The sequence below is a fragment of the Sorex fumeus genome, unplaced genomic scaffold, assembly GCF_029834395.1.
Source record: "Sorex fumeus unplaced genomic scaffold, SorFum_2.1 ptg000010l, whole genome shotgun sequence".
NCBI lineage: Eukaryota > Metazoa > Chordata > Mammalia > Eulipotyphla > Soricidae > Sorex > Sorex fumeus.
In genome coordinates, this window is record NW_026606067.1 from 6866308 (window position 1) to 6887312 (window position 21005).

The 21005-nt window shown below is 43.7% G+C and overlaps 1 protein-coding gene across 1 annotated transcript in view; it reads right to left on the bottom strand.

Annotated features, from left to right (window-relative positions):
• Nucleotides 1-21005, bottom strand: part of LOC130020109 (complement factor H-like) — a 91958-nt gene that overhangs the window by 24781 nt on the left and 46172 nt on the right. The window contains exon 7 of the mRNA XM_056110759.1: nt 630-806. Coding sequence (XP_055966734.1) covers nt 630-806 — 177 coding nt within the window. The remainder of the gene's footprint in view (nt 1-629; nt 807-21005) is intronic.

The following is a 21005-nucleotide window of genomic DNA, read 5'->3' on the forward strand; positions in this document are numbered from 1 at the left end:
TTCCTGTCCAGGCTTTTATCACAAATTCCTCCCAATCTTGACAAGAATCTAATTGCCACAATACTTCTTAAAAGTTTTTAGTTTTTAGATTCACAAAAATATGGTTCGTGGATGTGGATCACTTGGCTATAATTTCTTCCACAGAATCAAGTCCTATTTTTAACCCTTTTAAATATTTACTAATTAGCTAACGCAAAAGACATTTGTGTAATAGTCCACGGATATTATCTAGGTCTGTGCATAAGGGACTTCTTTCAAAAGATTTTAGATATTAATACACAAGCATAGAAGAATAAAGACAAAAGTCAAGTGCAGAATTGCCTAAGAAGTTATGAGAAACAATAGTTTTGCACATGCATGCTATGTTTTATATAGCACAAGAAAATAATCCTTCACTCACAAAGCCTAACATATAGGATCCAAAGGCAATGCTCTATACCTTGCACAATTATCTATATGTTCAACATAGACCACCCTCTTTGTGCTTCTAAACACCCATTCTTCCTAGTTTACATTAAGTAGCAAGATAACACCTGAATTTATATTATAATTCCTTAAAAATAGCTGTAGATAACCATTCATCTGATGATTCTGAAAAAGAATACTTGAAAAACAAAAATAGAACTTACCAAGGCATACAGGTTGTTCAGACCAACCATTGTGCTGACAGATTATGGAACCACTGCTCCGTCCTGCTCTGTTTTCATAGCCAGGTTTGCATTCATACTCCAGCTGGTCATGGAGCATAAACCATGTGCCATTTCTTTTACTTAATGCATTCTCAAATCTCGGCCTCTCACAAGATTCTAAAGCATATCAGAATTTGATGTTGTCATTCTTATATTAGGAAGCAATCTAATTGTGTAACTCCCATCCCAAAGGGCTTTAAAAAGTATTATTTCGTGTGTTTTTTAAGGTATCATAAAATAATCCAGAAACATCAATGACAGACCACTCATTGGAATTACTCAAGAGGAAACAAAAGTTTCTGTATTTACCTTCTTGAAAAATGTAAACACATTATTTTCATTTATATTTAGAGATTCATAGCATACTGATAATAAATTGTGTCAAAACAGATTTGTGAATTTTAAACTGTATTTGTTGTGGTTTTTGCCCACACTCAGTGAAGGTCAGGGGTCACTCTGAGTTTAGGAATCACTCCTGGTGGTGCTAAAGGGACCATAACGAATGTTGGGGATTGAACTCAGGTTGGCCACTTGTAAGAAAAACACACTACGACCCCAGCGCGCGTCCAGCTCCGGGACTAGCGCGCCCAGCAGTCCACCGGCCCCCCATCCAGGTGGGTTGGAGGAGCCCAGCGGAGGTCCGCCCCTGACCCCAGACGCGCCGCCCACCCACCGATCCCCGCCGAAGGACAGCGCCGACACCAGCGTGCGTCCAGCTCCTGGACCGGCCCGTCCAGCAGTCCATCGCCCCCCCCCCCCCCATTCCAGGATCCTGGGAGGGAGTGGCCTGGGACTGGCTAGGGGCGTAGCCTCTAAGAAGAGGGTGTGGCCTCCTAAAAGTGGGCGTGGCCTGCTTCCTGGCGGGTATATCACTCACTCCAAGCAATTTGGACCTTCATCCTTTCATCCTTTTCATCAACTTGTTACCTAATACCAACCAAAAATTTCTCACCTCTTCTACTACAATTCAACAAAATCCCACTCGCCTAGTCCATTTCCAACAAAAGTCCTGTTTGAAAATAGCTGTACAAGCTCAGTAGTAAATAGCACCTCCTCCAAAAGTTTCACTCAATGTCAGTTATAAAACAAAGAATAACGCCAGATTGAGAAGGTCAGACTCAGAAAGGTAGAAGAGGCCCATCTAGCAACAACAAAGCTGAACGGCTCCTGGCAGTGTCTCCTCACTCAACCATAACAGTAACAGTGAGTGTGAAGGACCAAACCACACTGGTCACAATGGTAAAGTAACGCAAAAGCCCACCAAACTTTCTTATTCATGAGGCTAGCCCAGAAGACACCAACAATACTATAGAGTTAGACAACCTCTCTGACAAGGAATTCAGAATGGAGCTACTTAGGATGCTTAGGGAACTAAAAGATACAATGGAAACCAATGCCAATTAAAGACAAGAGGATTTGAAGGCAGAAATGAGGAAAATGCAATCAGAAATGTCAGACCTGAAAAACCTGGTAGCCGAATTGAAAACCTCAGTGGAAGGCCTCAGCAGCAGAGTAACAGCGGCTGAGAACAGAATCAGTGAGCTCGAAGATCAAGTTCAGAGATTTGTCAGAAAAGAGCAGAAAATGGAAAAGAGACTCCCAGTTCGAGAACAGATGGCAAGAGAAGATTGTGATGAAGCCAAGAGGGGTAACATAAGAATTATTGGAGTCCCAGAGGTACAGGAAGAAAACCTAGATGAAGAAAAAACTGTCAAAGAAATCATTGCTACAACGTTTACAGAGCTGAAGAAAACTTGTGACCACATTCAGGAGGCCCGAAGGGTACCGGCTAGAAGAAATCCGAATAAAAATACCCCAAGACACATCCTGATCAAAATGACCAAAACCTTAGACAGAGACAAAATTCTGAAAGCAGCAAGATCGAAGAAAGAAATCTCTTACAAAGGAGCATCCTTAAAATTCACAGCTGATTTTTCTGATGAAACCCTCAAGGCCCGAAAACAGTGGTGGGACATAGTGAAAAAACTCAATGAAATAAATGCTTCTCCAAAAATACTTTACCCAGCGAGACTCTCATTCATAATAGAAGGAACAACACACAGTTTCACAGACAAACAACAGCTCAGGAACTTCATAGACTCAAAACCATGGTTCCAAGTACAACTAAATGGGCTACTTTAAGGCAAGACAGGCCTCTCAAATACACCAAATTTCAACAGAACAATGGGTCAAAATCCCATAGCAATAATCTCTCTCAATGTCAATGGGCTAAACGCACCAATTAAAAGACATAGAGTGGCAGGATGGATTAGGAAATTGAACCCAACATTCTGCTGCCTGCAAGAAACACATCTCAATAGTCAAAGCAAACACAGACTCAGAGTCAAAGGCTGGAAAACAATCCTACAGGCAAACAGCTCCCAGAAAAAAGCTGGGGTAGCCATCCTAATATCAGACCACATCGATTTCAGAGTGAAGAAGGTAATAAGAGAGAGTGAAGGCCATTTCCTATTGATCAAAGGATCTGTACAACAGGAAGAACTTTCAATAATAAATGTATATGCACCTAATGAGAGACCAGCAAAGTACTTAAAACAACTACTCATAGATTTGGAAAAAGACATCGATAGCAACACAATACTAGTGTGAGACTTCAACACCGCTTTGTCACCTCTTGATAGATCAACCAGATTCAAGCTTAGCAAGGACATACTTCATCTGAGGGAAACAATGGAAGGAAGGGATTTAGTAGATATATACAGGACATTTCATCCACAAAAAGCTGAATACACATTCTTCTCAAGTGTACATGGAACGTTCTCCAAGATAGAGCACATGCTGAGCCACAAAACATGCCTCCATAAAATTAAGAAGGTAGAGATTATATCAACAATCCTCTCAGACCATAATGCGCTGAAATTAGAAGTAAATCACACACAAAAACAGAAAACTAAATCAAACACCTGGAAATTAAACAGTGCGCTATTAAACAACGAGTGGCTTAGACAGGAAATTAAAGAGGAAATCAAAAGATTCCTAGAAACGAATGAAAATGAGGACATGAGTTACCAAAACTTATGGGGCACAGCAAAAGCTGTGTTAAGAGGAAAGTTTATAGCTCTACAAGCATTCCTCAGGAAGGAGGATGGAGCCCCTTTAAGTAACCTAACCTCACAGCTTAAGAGCTTGGAGAAGGACCAACAAAATGACCACAATCCAAACAGGAGGAAGGAAATAATAAAACTCAGAGCAGATATTAATGAGATGGAAACCCAAAAAGCAATCTGAAAGATCTATGAAACCAAGAGCTGGTTCTTTGAGAACATAAACAAGATCAATAAGCCTCTGGCAAAACTCAAAAAGGGAAGGAGAAAACCCTAATAAACCAAATCAGAAATGAAAAGGGCGACATTACAACAGAAACTACAGATATTCAAAGGATCCTCAGTGAATACTTTGAGAAGCTTTATGCCACGGAACATCAAACCTCGAGGAAATGGATAAATTCCTAGACTCCTACAGACTCCCAAGGCTGAACCAAGAAGACCTGGAATACCTGAACAGACCTATCACCATCAAGGAAATTGAAATGGTAATAAAAAGTCTCCCCAAGCACAGAAGCCCTGGCCCGGATGGATTCACCAGTGAATTCTTCCAAATCTTTAAAGAAGACTTACTCCCAATCCTCTTTAAGCTTTTCCATGAAATTGAAATATCAAATACACTTCCGAATAGTTTCTATGAAGCAAATATAACACTGATACCAAAAGCAGACAGAGATAACACAAAGAAAGAGAACTACAGGCCGATATCCCTGATGAACACAGATGCAAAGATCCTCAGCAAACTACTAGCAAATAGAATCCAACGACTCATCAAAAAGATCATACACCATGACCAAGTAGGATTCATCCCAGTGATGCAAGGATGGTTTAACATTCGGAAATCAATCAACATAATCCACCATATCAACAAAAGAAAAGATAAAAAGCATATGATCATATCAATAGATGCAGAGAAAGCATTTGACAAGATCCAGCACCCCTTTATGATGAAAACCCTAGCCAAAATGGGTATAGAGGGGACCTTCCTCAACCTAATTAAAGCCATCTACCACAAGCCTACAGCAAGCATCATCTTCAATGGGGAAAAACTGAGAGCCTTCCCTCTAAGATCAGGGACGAGACAGGGATGCCCACTCTCTCCACTGCTGTTCAATATAGTACTGGAAGTACTTGCAATAGCGATTAGGTAGGAAAAAGGTATTAAGGGCATTTAGGTAGGAAAGGAAGAAATCAAGCTCTCACTATTCACAGATGATATGATACTCTACTTAGAGAACCCAATAACTTCCACCAAAAAACTCCTAGAAACAATAGACTTGTATAGTAAAGTTGCAGGCTATAAAATCAATACCCAAAAGTCCATAGCTTTCCTATACGCAAACAGTGAGAGAGAGGAAAGCTATATGAAAAAATCATTCCCGTTCACAATTGTGCCCCAGAAAATCAAGTACCTAGGAATCAGCTTAACTAAGGAAGTAAAGGACCTGTACAAAGAAAACTACAAAACGCTACTTCAGGAAATAAAAGAGGAAATGAGGAAATGGAAAGACATCCCCTACTCATGGGTCGGGAGACTTAACATTGTAAAAATGGCAATACTACCGAAAGCACTGTATTAATTCAATGCAATTCCTATAAGGATACCCATGACATTCTTCAAAGAAATGGAGGAAACACTCCTGAAATTTATATGGAACAATAAGCCCCCACGAATAGCTAAAGCAACTCTTGGGAAAAAGAAAATGGGAGGAATCAACCTCCCTAACTTCAAGCTGTACTACAAAGCGGTAATAATCAAAACAGCATGGTACTGGAACAAAGGCAGAACTGCAGACCAATGAACAGGGTTAAATTCACTGACATCTCCCCTCAAACATATGATCATCTAATCTTTGATAAAGTGCAAGAAATGTGAAGTGGAGTAAGGAACGCCTCTTTAACAAATTGTGCTAGCATCACTGGACGGCTACATGCAAAAAAAATGGGCTCAGAACTCTGCCTAACACCATGTACAAAGGTAAGATCAAAATGGATTAAAGACCTCAACATCAGACCAGAAACCATAAGGTACATTGAAGACAAAGTTGGCAAAACCCTCCATGACATTGAGGCTAATGGTATTTTCAAAGATAACACGCCACTGGCTGAGCAAGTGAAAACAGAGATAGACAAATGGGACTATCTTAAACTAAGAAGCTTCTGTACCTCCAAAGAAACAGTGACCAAAATATAAAGACAGTCTACAGAATGGGAAAGAATATTCGCCGAATACACATCTGACAAGGGGTTGATATCAAGGATATACAAAATACTGGTTGAACTCCACAAGAAGAAAACATCCAACCCCATCCAAAAATGGGGCAATGAAATGAACAGAAACTTTCTCAAAGAAGAAATCCGAATGGCAAAAAAGCACATGAGAAAATGCTCTACATCATAAATCATCAGGGAGATGCAGATCAAAACCACAATGAGATACCATCTCACACCTCAGAGACTGGCCCACATTCAAAAGAACAAAAGCAACCCTTGCTGGCGTGGATGTGGCGAGAAAGGGACACTCCTTCACTGTTAGTGGGAATGCCGACTGGTTCAACCCTTTTGGAAAACAGTATGGACGTTCCACAAAAAATTAGAAATTGAGCTCCCATTTGACCCAGCGATACCACTCCTGGGAATATATCCCAGCGAGGCAAAAATGTGTAGCCGAAGTGACATCTGCACTTGTTTGTTCATTGCAGCACTCTTTACAGTAGCCAGAAACTGGAAGAGACCTGAGTGCCCAAGAACAGATGACTGGTTAAAGAAACTTTGGTACATCTACACAATGGAGTACTATGTAGCTGTTAGAAAAGATGAAGTCATGAACTTTACATACAAGTGGTACAATATGGAAAGTATCATGCTAAGCGAAATGAGTCAGAAAGATAGGGATAGACATAGAAATATTGCATTCATCTGGAGGATATAAAATAAGTCAGAAAGAGAGGGATAGACATAGAAAGATTGCATTCATCTGGAGGATATAAAATAACAAAATATGGGATTAATACCCAAGAATAGCTGAGATCAACACCAGGAGGATTACTCCATAGCTTAGAGGCCAGCCGGGTATTCTAGGGGAAAGGACAGTTCAGATAGATAAGGGAACACCAAATGGAGGGTGTTTGGAGATCCTCCCAGGAGGGGAGATGCAGGTTGAAAGTAGACTGGACTGAATATGTTTGCCACTCAATGCCTCTTTTGCTGATCACAACACCCAAAAGGAGAGAGAGAACAAAAGGGAATGCCCTGCCACAGTGGCAGCGGGGGATGGGAGGGATGGGGGAGATATGGGGGGAGGGATATTATCCTGGTGGTGGAAAATGGGCACTGGTGGAGGGATGGGTATTTGATCATGGTATGACCGAAATCCAAGCACAAAAATTTGTAAATCTACAACTGTACCTCATGGTGCTTCACTAATAAAAAAAAAAGAAAAACACACTACTCATTACACTATCTCTCTAGCTGAGATTTGTGCATTTATTCTCTAATTAAAATTCATTTTTGTAGTACTATAACAACAATATTAGAAGTTCTATTATATAACAGTTGAAAACTATTTATCAAGTAACAGGATTAATTTTAATGATGCAATTAAATTTTAAAATATTTCACAAATCTCTCATTTTTTAATATATGCCATTTTAAAAGCACATACGATTTTGTTTAGTTAACTATTTTACTAGTGGTTTTCTCCTATTAATTTGAATGCATACATAGTTCTATTGTCTAGAATTAGTGTGAAAAAAGTAAAATGACAAGAAAATTTTATTTTCAAGAAAGTTATACTACAGTGATGTTGATAAAGTTTATAAAGATTTAACAATTTATGTCAAATATGATAATTTGTTAAGTACCTAGGTAGGTAGAAATTTACAAAAGTAGAGTCACGGTTAAAAAATAATTATTAGAGATATTTGTCCTCCATAACAAGTGTGTTATAATATTTAATCAATATAATTTAGTGTAAAATGTCCTTGCCTTAGGGCAATTTTTCCCTTTTTTTTCCTTTGGCTAATGTACATAGATTAAAAATGAAAAATAAGAAACAAATCATACTGGTTAAATAACTGAAAAGTTATTCACTATGTAATCATATATTGCTTTTGGGTCAGACCCAGCGATGCACAGGAGTTACTCCTGACTCTGAACTTAGGAATTATTCTTGGCAGTGCTCAGGGGAACATATGGGATACTGGGGATTGAACTGTGGGCGCGTGCAAGCCCTACCTGCTGTAGTACAGCTTCAGCCCCTTTATTTTCATTTCAAAAATAATTTCCTATTTAGGAGTAGAGATTCTGACACTGAGTAAGGCACATGGAACTCAAATAAAAATACACAGAAGAGGTGGGACTGGCACAGAGGCCCAGCTCTGGGCAACAAAGCTGAGCGGCTCCAATTCCAACAGGAACAGCCCGCCCCAAAGGGCCTGGGTCCCCCTTTGGGCATGTGCAGCTAGAACCAGCCCCTAGAAAGCCGGTTTTCAACCCCTGATCTGCGTGGGACGGGCACAGAGGCCCAGCTCTGGGCAACAAAGCTGAGCGGCTCCAATTCCAACAGGTACAGCCCACCCGCAAGGGACTGGGTCCCTCTCTGGGCATGTGCAGCTAGAACCAGCCCCTAGAAAGCCGGTTTTCAACCCCTGATCTGCGTGGGATGGGCACAGAGGCCCAGCTCTGGGCAACAAAGCTGAGCGGCTTCAATTCCAACAGGTACAGCCCGCCCCCAAAGGCCTGGGTCCCTCTCTGGGCATGTGCAGCTAGAACCAGCCCCTAGAAAGCCGGTTTTCAACCCCTGATCTGCGTGGGATGGGCAAAGAGGCCCAGCTCTGGGCAACAAAGCTGAGTGGCTCCAATTCCAACAGGTACAGCCCGCCCCCAAGGGCCTGGGTCCCTCTCTGCGCATGCGCAGCTAGAACCAGCCCCTAGAAAGCCAGTTTTCAACCCCTGATCTGAGTGGGATGGGCACAGAGGCCCAGCTCTGGGCAACAAAGCTGAGCGGCTCCAATTCCAACAGGTACAGCCCGCCCCCAAGGGCCTGGGTCCCTCTCTGGGCATGCGCAGCTAGAACGAGCCCCTAGAAAGCCGCTTTTCAAACCCTGATCTGCGTGGGACGGGCACAGAGGCCCAGCTCTGGGCAACAAAGCTGAGCGGCTCCAATTCCAACAGGTACAGCCCACCCGCAAGGGCCTGGTTCCCTCTCTGGGCATGCTCAGCTAGAACCAGCCCCTAGAAAGCCGGTTTTCAACCCCTGATCTGCGTGGGATGGGCACAGAGGCCCAGCTCTGGGCAACAAAGCTGAGCGGCTCCAATTCCAACAGGTACAGCCCGCCCCCAAAGGCCTGGGTCCCTCTCTGGGAATGTGCAGCTAGAACCAGCCCCTAGAAAGCTGATTTTCAACCCCTGATCTGCGTGGGATGGGCAAAGAGGCCCAGCTCTGGGCAACAAAGCTGAGTGGCTCCAATTCCAACAGGTACAGCCCGCCACCAAGGGCCTGGGTCCCTCTCTGGGCATGCGCAGCTAGAACCAGCCCTTGGAAAGCCGGTTTTCAACCCCTGATCTGCGTGGGATGGGCACAGAGGCCCAGCTCTGGGCAACAAAGCTGAGCGGCTCCAATTCCAACAGGAACAGCCCGCCCCCAAGGGCCTGGGTCCCTCTTTGGGCATGTGCAGCTAGAACCAGCCCCTAGAAAGCCGGTTTTCAACCCCTGATCTGCGTGGGATGGGCACAGAGGCCCAGCTCTGGGCAACAAAGCTGAGCGGCTCCAATTCCAACAGGTACAGCCCGCCCCCAAGGGCCTGGGTCCCTCTCTGCGCAAGCACAGCTAGAACCAGCCCCTAGAAAGCCAGTTTTCAACCCCTGATCTTCGTGGGACGGGCACAGAGGCCCAGCTCTGGGCAACAAGGCTGAGTGGCTCCAATTCCAACAGGAACAGCCCACCCCCAAGGGCCTGGGTCCCTCTCTGGGCATGTGCCGCTAGAACCAGCCCCTTGAAAGCCGGTTTTCAACCCCTGATCTGCGTGGGACGGGCACAGAGGCCCCGCTCTGGGCAACAAAGCTGAGCGGCTCCAATTCCAACAGGTACAGCCCGCCCCCAAAGGCCTGGGTCCCTCTCTGGGCATGTGCAGCTAGAACCAGCCCCTCGAAAGCCGGTTTTCAACCCCTGATCTGCGTGGGATGGGCAAAGAGGCCCAGCTCTGGGCAACAAAGCTGAGTGGCTCCAATTCCAACAGGTACAGCCCACCCCCAAGGGCCTGGGTCCCTCTCTGCGCATGCGCAGCTAGAACCAGCCCCTAGAAAGCCGATTTTCAACCCCTGATCTGCGTGGGATGGGCACAGAGGCCCAGCTCTGGGCAACAAAGCTGAGCGGCTCCAATTCCAACAGGAACAGCCCGCCCCCAAGGGCCTGGGTCCCTCTCTGGGCATGCGCAGCTAGAACCAGCCCCTAGAAAGCCTGTTTTCAACCCCTGATCTGCGTGGGACGGGCACAGAGGCCCAGCTCTGGGCAACAAAGCTGAACTGCTCCAATTCCAAACAGGAAACGTTCCCAACTCCTCGCCCAGTGCCAGGGACTCTTTCCGGAGCCGGGGCCGCTAATGCGGCTGCGAAATATTTTGCCACTACGTATGACATAGGAACCATAAGCTACCTTCTTAGACGGAAACTTCTCTATTTTAGCTCAGCCACTAGAAACACAGTAGCCAATAACTCATAAGCCTATCTTAACTCACACTGCATATCAAGCAGAATAGTAACAGTGAACGTGAAGGACTAAACCATACCTCTCACAATGGTAAAGCAACACAAAAGCCCACCAAACTTTCATATTGAATAGTCTAGCCCAGATGACACCAATAGTACTGTAGTGTTAGACAACCTCTCTGACAAGGAATTCAGAAGGAGCTACTTAGGATGCTTAGGGAATTAAAAGAAACAATGGAAACCAATGCCAATAGAAGACAAGAGGATCTGAAGGCAGAAATGAGGAAAATGCAATCAGAAATGTCAGACCTGAAAAATTTCGTAGGCGAATTGAAAAGCTCAGTGGAAGGCCTCAGCAGCAGAGTAAGAGCGGCTGAGAACAGAATCAGTGAGCTCGAAGATGAAGTTCAGAGACTCTCCAGAAAAGAGCAGAAAATGGAAAAGAGACTCACAATTCGGGAACATATGGCAAGAGAAGATCGTGATGAAGCCAAGAGGGGTAACATAAGAATTATTGGAGTCCCAGAGGTACAGGAAGAAAACCTCGATGAAGAAGAAACTGTCAAAGAAATCATTGCTACAACATTTCCAGAGCTGAAGAAAACTTGTGACCACATTCAGGAGGCCCGAAGGGTACCAGCTAGAAGAAATCCGAATAAAAATACCCCAAGACACATCCTGATCAAAATGACCAAAACCTTAGACAGAGACAAAATTCTGAAAGCAGCAAGATCGAAGAAAGAAATCTCTTACAAAGGAGCATCCTTAAAATTCACAGCTGATTTTTCTGATGAAACCCTCATGGCCCGAAAACAGTGGTGGGACATAGTAAAAAAACTCAATGAAATAAATGTCTCCCCCAAAATACTTTTCCCAGCAAGACTCTCATTCATAATAGAAGGAACAACACACAGTTCCACAGACAAACAACAGCTCAGGAACTTCATAGACTCAAAACCATGGTTCCAAGAACAACTAAATGGGATACTTTAAGGCAAGAAAGGCCCCTCAAATACACCAAATTTTAACAGAACAATGGGACAAAATCCCATAACAATAATCTCTCTCAATGTCAATCGGCTAAACGCACCAATTAAAAGACATAGAGTGGCAGGATGGATTAGAAAATTGAACCCAACATTCTGCTGCCTGCAAGAAACGCATCTCAATAGTCAAAGCAAACACAGACTCAGAGTCAAAGGCTGGAAAATAATCCTACAGGCAAACAGCTCCCATAATAAAGCTGGGGTAGCCTTCCTTATATCAGACCACATCGATTTCAGAGTGAGGAAGGTCATAAGGACAGTGAAGGCCATTTCTTATTGATTAAAGGATCTGTACAACAGGAAGAACTTACAATAATAAATGTATATGCACCTAATGAGAGACCAGCAAAGTACTTAAATCAACTACTCATAGATTTGGAAAAAGACATCAATAGCAACACAATACTAGTGGGAGACTTCAACACTGCTTTGTCACCTCTTGATAGATCAACCAGACTCAAGTTTAGCAAGGACATACTTCATTTGAGGGAAACAATGGAAGAAAGGGACTTAGTAGATATATATAGGACACTTCATCCACAAAAAGCTGAATACACATTCTTCTCAAGCGTACATGGAACATTCTCCAAGATAGAGCACATGCTGAGCCACAAAACATGCCTCCATAAAATTAAGAAGGTATAGATTGTATCAACAATCTTCTCAGACCATAATGCGCTGAAATTAGAAGTAAATCACACACAAAAACAGAAAACTAAATCAAACACCTGGAAATTAAACAGTGCACTATTGAACAACGAGTGGATTAGACAGGAAATCAAAGAGGAAATCAAAAGATTCCTAGAAACGAATGAAAATGAGAACACGAGTTACCAAAACTTATGGGACACAGCAAAGGCTGTGTTAAGAGGAAAGTTTATAGCTCTACAAGCATTCCTCAGGAAGGAGGAGCGAGCACACATAAGTAACCTAACCTCACAGCTTAAGAGCTTGGAGAAGGAACAAAAAAAGGAGCACAACCCGAACAGAAGAAAGGAAATAATAAAACTCAGAGCAGAGATTAACGAGATGGAAACCCAAAAAACAATCTGAAAGATCAATGAAACCAAAAGCTGGTTCTTTGAGAAAATTAACAAGATCGATAACCCTCTAGCAAAACTCACAAAGAAAGGGAGAGAGAAAGGGAGAGGGAAAAACTGAGAGCCTTCCCTCTAAGATCAGGGACGAGACAGGGATGCCCACTCTCTCCACTGCTGTTTAATACAGTACTGGAAGTACTTGCAATAGCGATTAGGTAGGAAAAAGATATTAAGGGCATTCAGGTAGGAAAGGAAGAAATCAAGCTCTCACTATTCGCAGATGATATGATACTCTACTTAGAGAACCCAATAACCTCCACCAAAAAACTCCTAGAAACAATAGACTCGTATAGTAAAGTTGCAGGTTATAAAATCATTACCCAAAAGTCCATGGCTTTCCTATACGCAAACAGTGAGAGAGAAGAAAGCAACATGAAAAAAACAATCCCGTTCACAATTGTGCCCCAGAAAATCAAGTACCTAGGAATCAGCTTAACTAAGGAAGTAAAGGACCTGTACAAAGAAAACTACAAAACGCTACTTCAGGAAATAAAAGAGGACATGTGGAAATGGAAAGATATCCCCTGCTCATGGGTCGGGAGACTTAACATTGTCAAAATGGCAATACTACCGAAAGCATTGTATAAATTCAATGCAATGCCTATAAGGATACCCATGACATTCTTCAAAGAAATGGAGAAAACACTCCTGAAATTTATATGGAACAATAAGCCCCCACGAATAGCTAAAGCAACTCTTGGGAAAAAGAAAATGGGAGGAATCAACCTACCTTACTTCAAACTGTACTACAAAGCAATAATAATTAAAACAGCATGGTACTGGAACAAAGGCAGAACTGCAGACCAATGGAACAGGGTTGAATACACTGACATCTCTCCTCAATCATATGCTCATCTAATCTTTGATAAAGGTGCAAGTAATGTGAAGTGTAGTAAGGAAAGCCTCTTTAATAAATTCTGTTCGCATCACTGGACGGCTACATGCAAAAAAATGGGCTCAGAACTCTGCCTAACACCATGTACAAAAGTAAGATCAAAATTGATTAAAGACCTCAAAATCAGACCAGAAACCATAAGGTACATTGAAGATAAAGTTGGCAAAACCCTCCATGATATTGAAGCTAATGGTATCTTCAAAGATGCCATGCCATTGGCCGAGCAAGTGAAAACAGAGATAGATAAATGGGACTATCTTAAACTAAGAAGCTTCTGCACCTCCAAAGAAACAATGACCAAAATACAAAGACAGTCTACAGAATGGGAAAGGATATTCACCGAATACACATCTGACAAGGGGTTGATATCAAGGATATACAAAATACTGGTTGAACTCCACAAGAAGAAAACATCCAACCCCATCCAAAAATGGGGCAATGAAATGAACAGAAACTTTCTCAAAGAAGAAATCCGAATGGCAAAAAAGCACATGAGAAAATGCTCTACATCATAAATCATCAGGGAGATGCAGATCAAAACCACAATGAGATACCATCTCACACCTCAGAGACTGGCCCACATTCAAAAGAACAAAAGCAACCCTTGCTGGCGTGGATGTGGCGAGAAAGGGACACTCCTTCACTGTTAGTGGGAATGCCGACTGGTTCAACCCTTTTGGAAAACAGTATGGACGTTCCACAAAAAATTAGAAATTGAGCTCCCATTTGACCCAGCGATACCACTCCTGGGAATATATCCCAGCGAGGCAAAAATGTGTAGCCGAAGTGACATCTGCACTTGTTTGTTCATTGCAGCACTCTTTACAGTAGCCAGAAACTGGAAGAGACCTGAGTGCCCAAGAACAGATGACTGGTTAAAGAAACTTTGGTACATCTACACAATGGAGTACTATGTAGCTGTTAGAAAAGATGAAGTCATGAACTTTACATACAAGTGGTACAATATGGAAAGTATCATGCTAAGCGAAATGAGTCAGAAAGATAGGGATAGACATAGAAATATTGCATTCATCTGGAGGATATAAAATAAGTCAGAAAGAGAGGGATAGACATAGAAAGATTGCATTCATCTGGAGGATATAAAATAACAAAATATGGGATTAATACCCAAGAATAGCTGAGATCAACACCAGGAGGATTACTCCATAGCTTAGAGGCCAGCCGGGTATTCTAGGGGAAAGGACAGTTCAGATAGATAAGGGAACACCAAATGGAGGGTGTTTGGAGATCCTCCCAGGAGGGGAGATGCAGGTTGAAAGTAGACTGGACTGAATATGTTTGCCACTCAATGCCTCTTTTGCTGATCACAACACCCAAAAGGAGAGAGAGAACAAAAGGGAATGCCCTGCCACAGTGGCAGCGGGGGATGGGAGGGATGGGGGAGATATGGGGGGAGGGATATTATCCTGGTGGTGGAAAATGGGCACTGGTGGAGGGATGGGTATTTGATCATGGTATGACCGAAATCCAAGCACAAAAATTTGTAAATCTACAACTGTACCTCATGGTGCTTCACTAATAAAAAAAAAAAAGAAAAACACACTACTCATTACACTATCTCTCTAGCTGAGATTTGTGCATTTATTCTCTAATTAAAAATCATTTTTGTAGTACTATAACAACAATATTAGAAGTTCTATTATATAACAGTTGAAAACTATTTATCAAGTAACAGGATTAATTTTAATGATGCAATTAAATTTTAAAATATTTCACAAATCTCTCATTTTTTAATATATGCCATTTTAAAAGCACATACGATTTTGTTTAGTTAACTATTTTACTAGTGGTTTTCTCCTATTAATTTGAATGCATACATAGTTCTATTGTCTAGAATTAGTGTGAAAAAAGTAAAATGACAAGAAAATTTTATTTTCAAGAAAGTTATACTACAGTGATGTTGATAAAGTTTATAAAGATTTAACAATTTATGTCAAATATGATAATTTGTTAAGTACCTAGGTAGGTAGAAATTTACAAAAGTAGAGTCACGGTTAAAAAATAATTATTAGAGATATTTGTCCTCCATAACAAATGTGTTATAATATTTAATCAATATAATTTAGTGTAAAATGTCCTTGCCTTAGGGCAATTTTTCCCTTTTTTTTCCTTTGGCTAATGTACATAGATTAAAAATGAAAAATAAGAAACAAATCATACTGGTTAAATGACTGAAAAGTTATTCACTATGTAATCATATATTGCATTTGGGTCAGACCCAGCGATGCACAGGAGTTACTCCTGACTCTGAACTTAGGAATTATTTTTGGCAGTGCTCAGGGGAACATATGGGATACTGGGGATTGAACTGTGGGCGCGTGCAAGCCCTACCTGCTGTAGTACAGCTTCAGCCCCTTTATTTTCATTTCAAAAATAATTTCCTATTTAGGAGTAGAGATTCTGAATCTGAGTAAGGCACATGGAACTCAAATAAAAATACACAGAAGCGGTGGGACTGGCACAGAGGCCCAGCTCTGGGCAACAAATCTGAGCGGCTCCAATTCCAACAGGTACAGCCCACCCGCAAGGGCCTGGGTCCCTCTCTGGGCATGCGCAGCTAGAACCAGCCCCTAGAAAGCCGGTTTTCAACCCCTGATCTGCGTGGGACGGGCACAGAGGCCCAGCTCTGGGCAACAAAGCTGAGCGGCTCCAATTCCAACAGGTACAGCCTGCCCCCAAGGGCCTGGGTCCCTCTCTGCGCATGCGCAGCTAGAACCAGCCCCTAGAAAGCCGGTTTTCAACCCCTGATCTGAGTGGGATGGGCACAGAGGCCCAGCTCTGGGCAACAAAGCTGAGCGGCTCCAATTCCAACAGGTACAGCCCGCCCCCAAGGGCCTGGGTCCCTCTCTGCGCATGCGCAGCTAGAACCAGCCCCTAGAAAGCCGGTTTTCAACCCCTGATCTGAGTGGGATGGGCACAGAGGCCCAGCTCTGGGCAACAAAGCTGAGCGGCTCCAATTCCAACAGGTACAGCCCGCCCCCAAGGGCCTGGGTCCCTCTCTGGGCATGCGCAGCTAGAACGAGCCCCTAGAAAGCCGCTTTTCAACCCCTGATCTGCGTGGGATGGGCACAGAGGCCCAGCTCTGGGCAACAAGGCTGAGTGGCTCCAATTCCAACAGGAACAGCCCACCCCCAAGGGCCTGGGTCCCTCTCTGGGCATGTGCCGCTAGAACCAGCCCCTTGAAAGCCGGTTTTCAACCCCTGATCTGCGTGGGACGGGCACAGAGGCCCAGCTCTGGGCAACAAAGCTGAGCGGCTCCAATTCCAACAGGTACAGCCCGCCCCCAAAGGCCTGGGTCCCTCTTTGGGAATGTGCAGCTAGACCCAGCCCCTAGAAAGCTGGTTTTCAACCCCTGATCTGCGTGGGATGGGCAAAGAGGCCCAGCTCTGGGCAACAAAGCTGAGTGGCTCCAATTGCAACAGGTACAGCCCGCCCCCAAGGGCCTGGGTCCCTCTCTGGGCATGCGCAGCTAGAACCAGCCCTTGGAAAGCCGGTTTTCAACCCCTGATCTGCGTGGGATGGGCACAGAGGCCCAGCTCTGGGCAACAAAGCTGAGCGGCTCCAATTCCAACAGGAACAGCCAACCCCCAAGGGCCTGGGTCCCTCTCTGGGCATGTGCCGCTAGAACCAGCCCCTTGAAAGCCGGTTTTCAACCCCTGATCTGCGTGGGACGGGCACAGAGGCCCAGCTCTGGGCAACAAAGCTGAGCGGCTCCAATTCCAACAGGTACAGCCCGCCCCCAAAGGCCTGGGTCCCTCTTTGGGAATGTGCAGCTAGACCCAGCCCCTAGAAAGCTGGTTTTCAACCCCTGATCTGCGTGGGATGGGCAAAGAGGCCCAGCTCTGGGCAACAAAGCTGAGTGGCTCCAATTGCAACAGGTACAGCCCGCCCCCAAGGGCCTGGGTCCCTCTCTGGGCATGCGCAGCTAGAACCAGCCCTTGGAAAGCCGGTTTTCAACCCCTGATCTGCGTGGGATGGGCACAGAGGCCCAGCTCTGGGCAACAAAGCTGAGCGGCTCCAATTCCAACAGGTACAGCCCGGCCCCAAGGGCCTGGGTCCCTTTCTGGGCATGCGCAGCTAGAACCAGCCCCTAGAAAACCGGTTTTCAACCCCTGATCTGCGTGGGATGGGCACAGAGGCCCAGCTCTGGGCAACAAAGCTGAGCGGCTCCAATTCCAACAGGAATAGCCCGCCCCCAAGGGCCTGGGTCCCTCTCTGGGCATGCGCAGCTAGAACTAGCCCCTAGAAAGCCAGTTTTCAACCCCTGATCTGCGTGGGACGGGCACAGAGGCCCAGCTCTGGGCAACAAAGCTGAGCGGCTCCAATTCCAACAGGTACAGCCCGCCCCCAAGGGCCTGGGTCCCTCTCTGGGCATGCGCAGCTAGAACCAGCCCCTAGAAAGCCGGTTTTCAACCCCTGATCTGCGTGGGACGGGCACAGAGGCCCAGCTCTGGGCAACAAAGCTGAACTGCTCCAATTCCAAACAGGAAACGTTCCCAACTCCTCGCCCAGTGCCAGGGACTCTTTCCGGAGCCGGGGCCGCTAATGCGGCTGCGAAATATTTTGCCACTACGTATGACATAGGAACCATAAGCTACCTTCTTAGACGGAAACTTCTCTATTTTAGCTCAGCCACTAGAAACACAGTAGCCAATAACTCATAAGCCTATCTTAACTCACACTGCATATCAAGCAGAATAGTAACAGTGAACGTGAAGGACTAAACCATACCTCTCACAATGGTAAAGCAACACAAAAGCCCACCAAACTTTCATATTGAATAGTCTAGCCCAGATGACACCAATAGTACTGTAGTGTTAGACAACCTCTCTGACAAGGAATTCAGAAGGAGCTACTTAGGATGCTTAGGGAATTAAAAGAAACAATGGAAACCAATGCCAATAGAAGACAAGAGGATCTGAAGGCAGAAATGAGGAAAATGCAATCAGAAATGTCAGACCTGAAAAATTTCGTAGGCGAATTGAAAAGCTCAGTGGAAGGCCTCAGCAGCAGAGTAAGAGCGGCTGAGAACAGAATCAGTGAGCTCGAAGATGAAGTTCAGAGACTCTCCAGAAAAGAGCAGAAAATGGAAAAGAGACTCACAATTCGGGAACATATGGCAAGAGAAGATCGTGATGAAGCCAAGAGGGGTAACATAAGAATTATTGGAGTCCCAGAGGTACAGGAAGAAAACCTCGATGAAGAAGAAACTGTCAAAGAAATCATTGCTACAACATTTCCAGAGCTGAAGAAAACTTGTGACCACATTCAGGAGGCCCGAAGGGTACCAGCTAGAAGAAATCCGAATAAAAATACCCCAAGACACATCCTGATCAAAATGACCAAAACCTTAGACAGAGACAAAATTCTGAAAGCAGCAAGATCGAAGAAAGAAATCTCTTACAAAGGAGCATCCTTAAAATTCACAGCTGATTTTTCTGATGAAACCCTCATGGCCCGAAAACAGTGGTGGGACATAGTAAAAAAACTCAATGAAATAAATGTCTCCCCCAAAATACTTTTCCCAGCAAGACTCTCATTCATAATAGAAGGAACAACACACAGTTCCACAGACAAACAACAGCTCAGGAACTTCATAGACTCAAAACCATGGTTCCAAGAACAACTAAATGGGATACTTTAAGGCAAGAAAGGCCCCTCAAATACACCAAATTTTAACAGAACAATGGGACAAAATCCCATAACAATAATCTCTCTCAATGTCAATCGGCTAAACGCACCAATTAAAAGACATAGAGTGGCAGGATGGATTAGAAAATTGAACCCAACATTCTGCTGCCTGCAAGAAACGCATCTCAATAGTCAAAGCAAACACAGACTCAGAGTCAAAGGCTGGAAAATAATCCTACAGGCAAACAGCTCCCATAATAAAGCTGGGGTAGCCTTCCTTATATCAGACCACATCGATTTCAGAGTGAGGAAGGTCATAAGAGACAGTGAAGGCCATTTCTTATTGATCAAAGGATCTGTACAACAGGAAGAACTTACAATAATAAATGTATATGCACCTAATGAGAGACCAGCAAAGTACTTAAATCAACTACTCATAGATTTGGAAAAAGACATCAATAGCAACACAATACTAGTGGGAGACTTCAACACTGCTTTGTCACCTCTTGATAGATCAACCAGACTCAAGTTTAGCAAGGACATACTTCATTTGAGGGAAACAATGGAAGAAAGGGACTTAGTAGATATATATAGGACACTTCATCCACAAAAAGCTGAATACACATTCTTCTCAAGCGTACATGGAACATTCTCCAAGATAGAGCACATGCTGAGCCACAAAACATGCCTCCATAAAATTAAGAAGGTATAGATTGTATCAACAATCTTCTCAGACCATAATGCGCTGAAATTAGAAGTAAATCACACACAAAAACAGAAAACTAAATCAAACACCTGGAAATTAAACAGTGCACTATTGAACAACGAGTGGATTAGACAGGAAATCAAAGAGGAAATCAAAAGATTCCTAGAAACGAATGAAAATGAGAACACGAGTTACCAAAACTTATGGGACACAGCAAAGGCTGTGTTAAGAGGAAAGTTTATAGCTCTACAAGCATTCCTCAGGAAGGAGGAGCGAGCACACATAAGTAACCTAACCTCACAGCTTAAGAGCTTGGAGAAGGAACAAAAAAAGGAGCACAACCCGAACAGAAGAAAGGAAATAATAAAACTCAGAGCAGAGATTAACGAGATGGAAACCCAAAAAACAATCTGAAAGATCAATGAAACCAAAAGCTGGTTCTTTGAGAAAATTAACAAGATCGATAACCCTCTAGCAAAACTCACAAAGAAAGGGAGAGAGAAAGGGAGAGGGAAAAACTGAGAGCCTTCCCTCTAAGATCAGGGACGAGACAGGGATGCCCACTCTCTCCACTGCTGTTTAATACAGTACTGGAAGTACTTGCAATAGCGATTAGGTAGGAAAAAGATATTAAGGGCATTCAGGTAGGAAAGGAAGAAATCAAGCTCTCACTATTCGCAGATGATATGATACTCTACTTAGAGAACCCAATAACCTCCACCAAAAAACTCCTAGAAACAATAGACTCGTATAGTAAAGTTGCAGGTTATAAAATCATTACCCAAAAGTCCATGGCTTTCCTATACGCAAACAGTGAGAGAGAAGAAAGCAACATGAAAAAAACAATCCCGTTCACAATTGTGCCCCAGAAAATCAAGTACCTAGGAATCAGCTTAACTAAGGAAGTAAAGGACCTGTACAAAGAAAACTACAAAACGCTACTTCAGGAAATAAAAGAGGACATGTGGAAATGGAAAGATATCCCCTGCTCATGGGTCGGGAGACTTAACATTGTCAAAATGGCAATACTACCGAAAGCATTGTATAAATTCAATGCAATGCCTATAAGGATACCCATGACATTCTTCAAAGAAATGGAGAAAACACTCCTGAAATTTATATGGAACAATAAGCCCCCACGAAT